General features: G+C 38.2%; 1 protein-coding gene across 3 annotated transcripts; it reads left to right on the top strand.

The window, feature by feature from the left end:
* Nucleotides 1–6,453: 6,453 nt before the first annotated feature.
* Nucleotides 6,454–10,433, top strand: LOC141902485 (organic cation transporter protein-like). Of its 3 annotated transcripts, XM_074790233.1 has the most exons (10): nt 6,454–6,724; nt 6,851–7,026; nt 7,124–7,354; nt 7,646–7,842; nt 7,934–8,149; nt 8,279–8,413; nt 8,546–8,634; nt 9,576–9,696; nt 9,954–10,026; nt 10,110–10,433. In XM_074790233.1, the coding sequence occupies exons 1-10, from the start codon at nt 6,589–6,591 to the stop codon at nt 10,344–10,346; spliced, it is 1,611 nt and encodes a 536-aa protein (XP_074646334.1). In that variant the 5' UTR covers nt 6,454–6,588; the 3' UTR covers nt 10,347–10,433. The 3 variants fall into 3 exon arrangements, with proteins under 3 accessions (XP_074646334.1, XP_074646336.1, XP_074646335.1); XM_074790235.1 differs by lacking the exon at nt 7,124–7,354; XM_074790234.1 differs by lacking the exons at nt 8,546–8,634; nt 9,576–9,696.
* Nucleotides 10,434–11,018: the final 585 nt, after the last annotated feature.

Genomic DNA, 11,018 nt, shown 5'->3' on the forward strand with positions numbered 1-11,018 from the left:
CAACCTCACTAGTTGGCGCAAAATCTTTTCTGCCGAACCTCACTAGTTGGCGCAAAATCTTCACTGCCCAACCTCACTAGTTGGCGCAAAATCTTCACTGCCCAACCTCACTAGTTGGCGCCAAAATCTTCGCTGCCCAACCTCACTAGTTGGTGCAAAATCTTAACTGCCCAACCTCACTAGTTGGCGCAAAATCTTCACTGCCCAACCTCACTAGTTGGCGCAAAATCTTCACTGCCCAACCTCACTTGTTGGCGCAAAATCTTCACTGCCCAACCTCACTAGTTGGCGCAAAATCTTCACTGCCCAACCTCACTTGTTGGCGCAAAATCTTCACTGCCCAACCTCACTAGTTGGCGCAAAATCTTCACTGCCCAACCTCACTAGTTGGCGCAAAATCTTCACTGCCCAACCTCGCTAGTTGGCGCAAAATCTTCACTGCCCAACCTCACTAGTTGGCACAAAATCTTCACTGCCCAACCTCGCTAGTTGGCGCAAAATCTTCACTGCCCAACCTCACTAGTTGGCACAAAATCTTCACTGCCCAACCTCACTAGTTGGCGCAAAATCTTCACTGCCCAACCTCACTAGTTGGCGCAAAATCTAAATCATAAAACTTCCGAAGCCCCAACCTCACTAGTTGGTAAAGAAATAAGACGGAATGCTCACCAGTCAAAAGTCGACCGATCGGGCTGAAGACTTCAGGCAAACTGTGTAGTGTCAGATTATTACACTGGTGTCGCTGATGTCACTGAGAAACTTTAAGAAACTGACCTGTGTCCAGTAGAATAGTAATAGGATAGTAAATCAGATAGGTGGCACTTAACCCCACCCCTCATTATTGTAGGAAAACTAAACGTTCCGCACTGACTAAAAATTAGTAATAACATTTTAGAAATGGCCAGAATTTTAACTTAGGTTCTATCTCATTTTTATTTTACAATTGCGATTGGTATAATTTTTTTCAAACGGCCGTTAAGGCTTCATGTTTCGTCTGCAATTTACTGCAAATAGTTACGCAACTACGCACATTTCAGTGTTTTTGGCAGATGTACACTCGATCGGCACCGTTCGTGACTAGCTTCACTGCGGAATTATCATTAATTAACATCGCCATATCACATCATCAACTTATATTGTGCCTTAAAACCCTAACAGCCGAAATAATTGAAATGCACACACGATTTCTATCATTGAAAATTGAGAGAGTGGCCATGTTTGTGTCCTGCTGCTTCGCGTAAATACCGCGCGGAGGCGCAGCCGCACGGAGTGGGGCCGATACGTCAAGTAGTATGGTGAGAACCCAGTACTTCTATGGGGAGTAACATTATAATAATACACTAACTCACCTATAAATTCTGCCCAACGTTTTTTTGCTTTAGTCTCCGAAGTTTGCAGTAAATAGTGCAAAGTATGGTTAAATCTCTCAGGATAAGGATTACCAGAAGGATGGTACGGAGTCATTCTAGTTTTCTTAGTGCCATACAATTTACACAAAGAGGCAATGATCCTACCCTCGAAGTTTCTACCTTTGCACTATGTATTCTCAATGATACACCGTATACTTGAAAATTTTTGACCAAGGCTTTGGCATCAGAAGTAGCTTTTTGATCTCTGGTTGCCACAACAACACAGTACCTGGTAGAAACATCAGTAATAACTAGAACGTCTTCAATTCCACCGCTTGATTTTTCCAGCTGAGAAAAATCAACAGCTAGTAACTCTAGTGCTTTAGAAGCAGCAATACGACCTAATGGAGTTTTCACATGGGGACGTTGCTTACCACAACGTCTACAGCGACTGACATGATTTACTACATCTTTACTCAATCCAATCCAGAAGAACTAGACGAGAAGATTCACATTATCCGTGTATGATGATGACGAGAGAAATCCCACAATAACAAAGCCAAAATTGAAAAATTCTATATCAGAATGATTGTATTTGAGGAGCGATGTTTCGGCTAAAAGCTGTTAGCCATCTAGCTGAAACGTCGCTCCTCAAATACAATCATTCTGATATAGAATTTTTCAATTTTGGCTTTGTTATTGTGGGATTTCTCTCGTCAATCCACAAGAACCTTTCCCGTATCAATTCCTCCGTACGGTTCTCACCTGGATGAGCTACATTATCATGAAGAGCTATTAACACATCAGAAACGTTAGTAATTGGCAAAACAATTTGCTGTATTTCAGTGCCATTTACAGTTATACATCTAAAAAATTCCATACAAAATTCCATTGTGAAATCTCAGTTTCTTTTTATCACGTAATCTCTTGTGAGCATGATTCAATGTTACACTTAACTGCATTCCTAGAAGAATGTCTCTCACAGGACCGATAACAGGATCACGACATTGTTCAACCATCAATTCTCCTACATTACTAGGGAATATATCACTAGAAGCTGGTATACCGGATTGAATACCCATCACTCTAGCATGAATCCGTTACTAGTCTGAAATGAAGAATGAATATCATAAATATATCAAAAAATATCATTTGTAAATTCCTCATCGTCACTGTCATCGTCAGTTGAGTCTGATAGGCCTCCTAGATAGTGCATCTGCGACCGTATTCTTTCTACCCAGCCGATATTTAATATCAAAATGAAAAGAAGCCAAGTCACAAACCCACCGCTGCTCTATGACAGGGAGCTTCTTTTTAGACATAATATAACATAACGGGTTATTATCAGTATATACAGTAAAAGTTGAACCAATAAGGTAATCTCTAAACTTCTCGGTTATTGCCCATTTGAAAGCAAGCAATTCCAGCTTTTTGCTGGAGTAATTCTCCATATTCTTTTCACTCTTTCGTAAACCTCTGCTAGCGTAACAAATAACACGTTTAACTCCATCTTGCACTTGGGACAAAATTGCACCTAATCTCTGGGAGGATGCAACTACTTCTACCACAAATTGCAATTTGAAATTTGCAAACCCGAGAACTGGAGCTTTGGTCAACGACTCCTTTATCGACTGAAATGAGTGTTCACTTTCAACAGTCCACAAATCAGTTATTTTTTATGTTCATGGATTTTTCCTACCTGTAGGTCCACGGCGAGACGTAATATCATACAAAGGTTTAATTTGCCATCTGAGAAAAATTCGCGATAAATCTTCTGAACCAACTTGCGAGCCCAAGAAACGATTTCAATTCTTTTAATGTTTCAGGCTGCTTCCAGTTCAGGACAACCTTGACCTTATCACCTAAAGCCTGAATACCATTTTCACTAACTTCATAGCCCAAATACAAAGCTTGTTTCTTGAAAAAAATTACATTTTTTAAGCTCAAGAGCTAACCCATGTTTCCCTTAAATAGAAAATACAGCATCAAGTCTCTCCAAGTGTTCTTCTAATGATGAACTATGACAAATTATATCATCTAGGTGAACTAATAGCCAAATGAATAATACATCCAGAAAGACAATTTGCATCAATCGTTGATATGTACTTGGACTGTTTGAAAGACCAAAAGGTATACGTAAGTGTTCAAATAGACCAAAAGGGCAAGTAAGAGCAGTCTTATGAATATCTCTTTCCGCTACTTTCACTTGGTACGCGCTTTAATACGCGCTTTGAAGATCTAAACATGAAAACCACTTGGCCCCCTGCTAAAGCGTCTAGTGACTCCTCAATTCGTGGCAGAGGGAACATGTCACGGATTGTCTTTTTGTTTAGTAACCTATAATCTACACATAAGCGTAATTGATTATTCTTTATATGAACTAGTACTATCGGGCTTGCATATTGACTATTACTGGGACGTAAAATATTGCGATTAACCAATTCCTGTAGATGATTTCTCAGTTCATCTAATAGTTGAGGAGGTACCCCCCGAAAAGGTTGAGCAATCGGTACATCATCTGTTAAATTAATGGTGTGTTCCACCGTATCGGTACAACCCAGGTCTAAATCTCCCCTAGCAAAAACTCGCCAATGCTTCACAAACATTTCAATCTTCTGATCCCATGTCTTTTTCCTGAAATTGAACATTAGTTTTCACATCAAAACTATTACCATCACACGTTACATGCATGGTCTGTACGATAACTGGTACTACCCTAGCTAAAGGTGTCTTTGGCTTCAGCCATACATTAGAAGCTGATAAATTCATGACTTGTAGGGAAGGTTTCTTGTTATCATCAACAACTCCAGGAACAACCAACAAATTACCCGGTAAAGGCGTAGACAGAGGTTCGAAAATGTAACTGTGTTTTTCAGACAACCGACCAGTAACTGGCACATCCATAATACCACCAGCTGGAATTAATAGCTCAGTACGATCTGCTAGTCTAGCTTAATACGACTTAATAAGCATGTATTTGACAATAATGATTGAAATCGGGGTAAATGCTGTAATATATTCGTACCTAGCAACATGGGAATTGCGTTGTCACCATGTTAATGACCAACCATCACACCAGTGAGTGGAACATTTGTACCTAGAATTTCAATTTCATCCGTTAGATAAAAACCATCATATGGCAAGACTTCCCATCTGCAGCTTTGATTCAGCCATGATTCACCTTCCATTAACCTAGTTCCTGTCGGAAAATGGGAGTAGAAGAAATCAGAATTAATTATGCTACAAACAGATCCAGTGTCAAGCAGCGCTTCAACTGTAACATTACCAATTTTTACCGGAATTTTAGGCACTGGACCTAAAATATTATTTACACATTGTTTCGAATTACCATTTACTGAGGAGTATCCGAAACCACATTCATCATTGAGGGAGCTGTGTATGCCTTGTCCTGCTGTCTCCGATGAGCTCCCCGAAAAGCAGGACCCGGTTGGTTTCCCGAACTCTGATAATTATATGTGGGGCCGACATTGTATGAATCACCCTGTCGATTCATATCATCCGACCTAACGAATGGTCGAGTTCTTTGATTACGCATCTTACCACGGTTACCTCTGAAACCATCACCTCGATTATAACCTTGGGGATGAAAATTTCAGTTATATGTATTATTTACAGCGGGCGAGTACGGAAATCGGGGATTTCTTCCACCATCATGTTGATGTCAGAATTGCGTTGATCAAATAAATTGGCTACTTGGGACTGAGTTTCAAACAAGCTCGCTTCCATGTGCTTTTGCCTGTCAGCAATACCTCTGACTGAAACAGTCAATTCTTTTAACATTGCCTGCATACATTCAGATGGATCTTGTTCCAATTTCAGTACTGTTTTCTTTCTAACCTGTATCTGACTACCAGTTTCAAGAACATATTGAAAAGCATAGTCACGCAAAGTTGAAAATGTTTGCTGTGAACCCTGCATTAATTTTTTAAATTCCCATCGCAAGCTTACATCTTAGACATTGGACGAAAATTGTTCACACAACATTGAATCAATAGCTGTCCCTTTTGATGCATCGACTAATTCGAAACGTTTTGACAAAAGGGTTAATTCATCTACAAAATCGGTCAGCGATTTCCCTGCCTTTTGTTCTCTGGAATAAAAATCTCATGTTTCATGTAACAATATCTGGTTTAATTCCTAACAATTTAGCTATTGGTTTTTTTTTATAATAAAAGAATGTTCATTTTCATCATCTAACTTTATTTTTATTCTATCACTTTTCATAAATCTAATTAAAAATTTATCTTCACTTCTAATTTTCAACCGTGCTCTTCTATCAATTTCTAGCTCTAATGTTTCTAAATTATATAATCCTGGTCTTAGATATAAAGTAACCCATTTGGTTTTTATTTCTAATAAAAATCAAAAAAGCATTATCTTCAGTGGTTTTATTTGAAATATTATAAAAAGAATTACATAAACTAATATTTACTAATTTCAAATCAACGCAATTTTTAAATTCTCTAACTAATTGTATTTGTTAATTATGTGATTTTTGATTAAGCAGTTGTCTAGAATCAACAAATATTCTGTATTCTTTTAATTCTACCATCTATTTTACATATTTTTTTATTCGAAATCTATATCATGACATCCTTGTTCATTCTTACCTTTATATATGAAATAGAAATCACCGGAATATAATTCTTCAATATCTTCACTAGATAATCTATGAAATCTATCTGGTTAATATGTTTATCTACAGATTTGACATTTTTAGTATCTTTAATTCTTTTTAAGAATTCACTGTGTATTTGTTTACTCTCCATTTATTATACATATCTTTCATTAAAATTGATTTTCATATATATGATATTCATTTATATAATGTTCATATATATGAATATTATTAGAAGGAATGGGGGAAGTGAAAAGTTAGAACCTAGGTAATCGCCCTCGACCAATCAACCCATTGTGCAGTATCAAAACAAAATAGGGTAACTAGATTAACGATCATAAGATATTTTTGTCCTTTTGCATCAAGGTAATGACAAGCAATTCATGGATAGATTAATGCGGATAATATGAACGGATTACAAAGCTGAGTTGACAAATATAATGTATGTGGTAGTGGTAGTGTGTTAATGGTATTCAATCATCGCTAATCCAGTGATTTGGCATTTGCCCCGTATTTACATAAACACTGAAACAGTACGACTGTAACTAAATATCATACACAATTAATGACAGATTGGCTGTGAAGTGGTACGTACGAGCAATGGATGACGCGATTGAAAGGACTTACGACCAGTTGTTGAAGGGTAGCAAAAAGTGGCATATTCTAACTTATCTTTGTTGGGTAATACCTGCAAACATCGTGCTCGCCCTTTTTTCGATGTCAGTAGTTTTTACAGGTATGTTCAGGAGATAAAACAAAACAAATCAATTGTTTTAATAGAAACCTGATTATCAATCAATTTGCGCTTTCGAATTTCTAGCATTTTCTTCAAATCATATCGTTGCGCTATAAATGTTTGCAGCCGGTGTACCGGATTACCACTGTACAGTCTCTGACAATACATCGCTACCGAGAAAAAAGAACGGAGAGCCAGAAACTTGTCTCATTTACAGTAATCTAACCTCCGTTAATACAACAGAGAAATGTTCACATTGGACCTATCCTGATAAAGAATATGGAGTGACAATCGTGTCTGAGGTAAAACCTTTTTTCTCGATCGCTTTCATCCGTAGTCAGATCAAAGATATTAATAATTAATTAATCCAAGTATCGTTGAATATTGTCTTTATCATAGTGGGATTTAGTTTGTGACCACAACTACCTCGGTGAACTATCACAGTCATTCTATATAATGGGTGCAATAGCTGCTACGTTATTGGTATCACCGCTTGCTGATATCTACGGAAGGAAACTTTTATTTTTGGTCATCAATGGTTCACTTGTTTTTACTGGCATTGGGGCAGCCTATGCTGTGAACTATGCCATGTTTGCAGCATTCCGAGTTCTAAATGGCATGGCTGGCGAAGTAAGCTATTTACCACCTTGTTTTAGATAGTATTCATTATCCTTACACGTTGGCCACTACCTCAATATTGATTGTAATCTTGAAACTGATGCGATGTTTTCAGGATGTAAAAGTAGTTACGAAAGAATTATCACAGTGAAGGCTTCACCTTTGTGTATCACTGTTATAATGTATAAAAATTAACCACCGGTAGACCTGGGAAATAAGTTGACACCTCTAACCCAATTTCACCTTCCAACTCAGCTTACCGTCAAATAAGCGGTATAATGATGAACATTAGTTTGATTACAGGCTTGTTTGATGATTGCTATCGTCGCTGCTGTTGAACTGTTTCCAAAAAATCTACGAACGTTTGCCGGCCAGATAATGTTTGTATGGTGGAGTATTGGATTGATGCTTCTTGATTTGATGGCCTACTTTATCAGGAATTGGCGTCACTTACAGCTCGCAGTCGCAATTATGCCAGTCATAACAATTATTGATATTTGGTTAGTTATATTTAAATCCAATGTGTTTTCTGATTTTGAGGATTCATGTGTCATCTATACTTTGGTCAGTGTTTTGTCCCTATCGTTAAAGGTTGATACCGGAATCTGTGCCGTGGCTGTTGTCGAAAGGAAAGGTAGAACAAGCTGAAGAAATCGTTAAAAAGGCGGCCGCCTTTAATGGAACGTTACTTCCAGAACATCCATTCGAAGAACAAGCTGAAGTAGAAGAAGAAAAAGAACTCGGTCGAATGACACTATTCCGTGAACCAATTCTTAGACGAATTACGTTCATACTGTTTGCTTTATGGTATGTTTCATCGAGTATGCTAGACACTAGATTGTACTTGCATCTTGAAATCATTTCCCTCAAATACCAGGTTTCCAATTTTAAATTTTAAGTTAACGTTATCAAAATCACCCTTTCTCTATTGATCAGGTTTGTCAACAATCTAGTTTACTACGGTTTATCACTATCTGCAGCTGAATTAGCCGGTGACCGATTTTTGAACTTCTTCCTTATGGCTCTAGTAGAAATACCCGCTACTATTTGTTGTATGTTTGTTTTAGAAAGGTAAATGAATTTCACCATTATTCAAATATTAAATCAAATTATATAGGCACCTTAATATAGTCAAACATGGTACATGCAAATCTATAGCTAATTCTACCTAAGTGCATATTTTGTCCATGTTTTATATTTCAGTCGAGCTGGGAGACGTATATCGTTATCTAGTTTTCATATATTAGCTGGTATTTCACTAATACTACTTGTATGCGTACCGCCTGTCACAGGTTGGTAAAAAATCATCTGTGTGTATGTGCGTGCGTGCGTGTGTGTGTGTGTGTGTGTGCGTGCGTGTGTATGTGCGTGCGTGTGCAAAAAACTAAAAATGGCGGATGGCAAGCAGGTGCAGTGACACGTCGCTCCGTTCTTAACTGCTTTTACCAGTAAGTTATCGCTTAAAGATTTCTAACGGTCGGCAATTTTCTAAACATTTTTGAAAATTTCGTGCAAGCAGGTGCGTTCTGGTGCAATCTGATGCCGATAGGTAGGCTGGTTCCCGTTTACTTTGCATGTATCGAATTTATTTTAGCAAATGCAGACCATGTGCCGACGTTCGTCGACGTTTGAACGGGCGTTTGAAAAATGGGGTTCGTATGAACTACCGAACCCCCTAGGGACGCCCATGAAATATTGTGATTGAATTTGACTCCAGCACCTGTGGGCTAGACCTAAAGACCTAAAGCCGTTCCACATCAGTAACCACTGCGTACCGTTCAATCTCAATATTAAGCTTTGGCAAATATATTTATAACTATGAGCGACGATTTCCAGGACTTTGCACATAAAGCTTTCGCAAAACTGGAGACATCAGTCGAAAAATTGAATCAAAACGATGTGCATTCGAATCGAAACTTCTGTCACTCGGTGTAACCAGAGAATGTCGCCTACGAGACGGAAAGTATAATTTCTACGTGATTTCCGTTTTTCGAACACAATAACTTTTGTTTTGTCAGTATTGATGGTGAGCCTCCACTTTCTACCCAACAAGTGCTTCACTGTACTTGCAATCTGCTGTTGTAAAATGAATGCTTAAATGTTCTGTACAAAAGATGTTTTTGTGGAACAATAAAAATGAAATTTGCGTGTGCGTGCGTGTGTGTGTCTGTTAAAAACAAGAAAAAAAGATGAAAGATAAGAAGCTTTATTTCTATGTTTTCTCCTGTTTCAGGGAGTGGAACAAATCTGATGCCCTTAGCTGTATTTTTGACTTTAGTTGGCAAATTCAGTATCGCAGCCTCATTTAATATAGTCGTCCAATATAGTTTAGAATTGTATCCTACGTTGATTAGGTAATATTTGAAACTATCACACGCAGCCTTAATATAATATTTCGTCAATCATTAATCATAAAACGTCCAAATTCTAAATATCTTGTTTGGCCAAGTTGATCTATCGAGTCCTTGCACATGCAATATAAAAAGCCAATCTTAATATTCGTGTATATTGAATTTACTTGACTAAATGCAATAAAGTTGACATATACTTCTTAGAGGTGTATCATCTTCAAGTAAGATTTAGATTATAATCTAATATTGTTCAATTCAAGGAATACTGGGTCTGGAACGTCATCGTTTACTGCCCCGGTCGCTGGTACTTTAGCGCCATTCGCAGCTTATTTGGTACGTATATAAATATCAGAAATCAGTCATTTCTTTATTGGTGCAGATGACTGTAACTACCTTAAGTTACTATGATGTTTCAGGCGCGTGTGGTGCCGTGGGCCCCCGGAGTTATTTTCGGTGTTATGTCCCTGTTCGTCGGAATTCTGGCTTTGCTGTTACCGGAAACGAGAGGACGGTCATTACCGCATACTGTGGAGGATATGAAACAGTGGCACCTACCGAGTTTAACGTGTGGTTCATCGAACAGAAGAAAAAAGATTAAATCCGTAAACGTTCACAGTAATGGAGAAAAGGGGCAAGCGACTACTTTACTTTGAACTGAGTCTTGTATATTTTATGTTTGGATGCATACGGTTGTGTATATTTTTTTTCTGAAGACTATCAATAAAATGTTGTCCGGCAGTCCCAAGGTTATGGGTTTGGACACAATTAAGAAAGGAAAGAAAATGATCTTCAGGCCCATGTCGAGGTTTTTAGAGGGGCAGTTCTATTTCAAGAAAAAGGGCACTTTTTATCGTGAAAAGGGGCACTTTCCTATTGAAAATGACACACATCTAAAGATGAAGTGCCTGGGTACCTGGATAGATCATTTGAGAATGGATTACTTTTCACTTTCCGAGAAAAAAAAACATGAAACTTGTATCCAAATTTCGCAAAATCTTGACCCAAAAGGGGCGGATCTAGGGCTATCTTGTATTAAGTGCGAAACACATGGTGGGGGATCTGGGGGTCATCTGCCAGAATATTGCAAATCCCATGTGCAATTTCCTGCATTTTAGAACTAATTCAAGAGGAAATGAGTAGATTATTGCAACAAAACTCTCAAGCCGTGACACGACAGTATTCGGGAAAATAAGAAATAAACGTTCGGAACTTGGAGGGAGGGGCCCTGGTCTCTCGGGTACCACCGTCCCTAGATCCGCCGCTGCTTTGAAAGCTCTTTGTTTCGCGGCAGCTGCTACATGATATACAATACAGACTGGTGGTCG

The sequence above is a fragment of the Tubulanus polymorphus genome, chromosome 3 (genome assembly GCF_964204645.1).
Source record: "Tubulanus polymorphus chromosome 3, tnTubPoly1.2, whole genome shotgun sequence".
Classification (NCBI taxonomy): domain Eukaryota; kingdom Metazoa; phylum Nemertea; class Palaeonemertea; order Tubulaniformes; family Tubulanidae; genus Tubulanus; species Tubulanus polymorphus.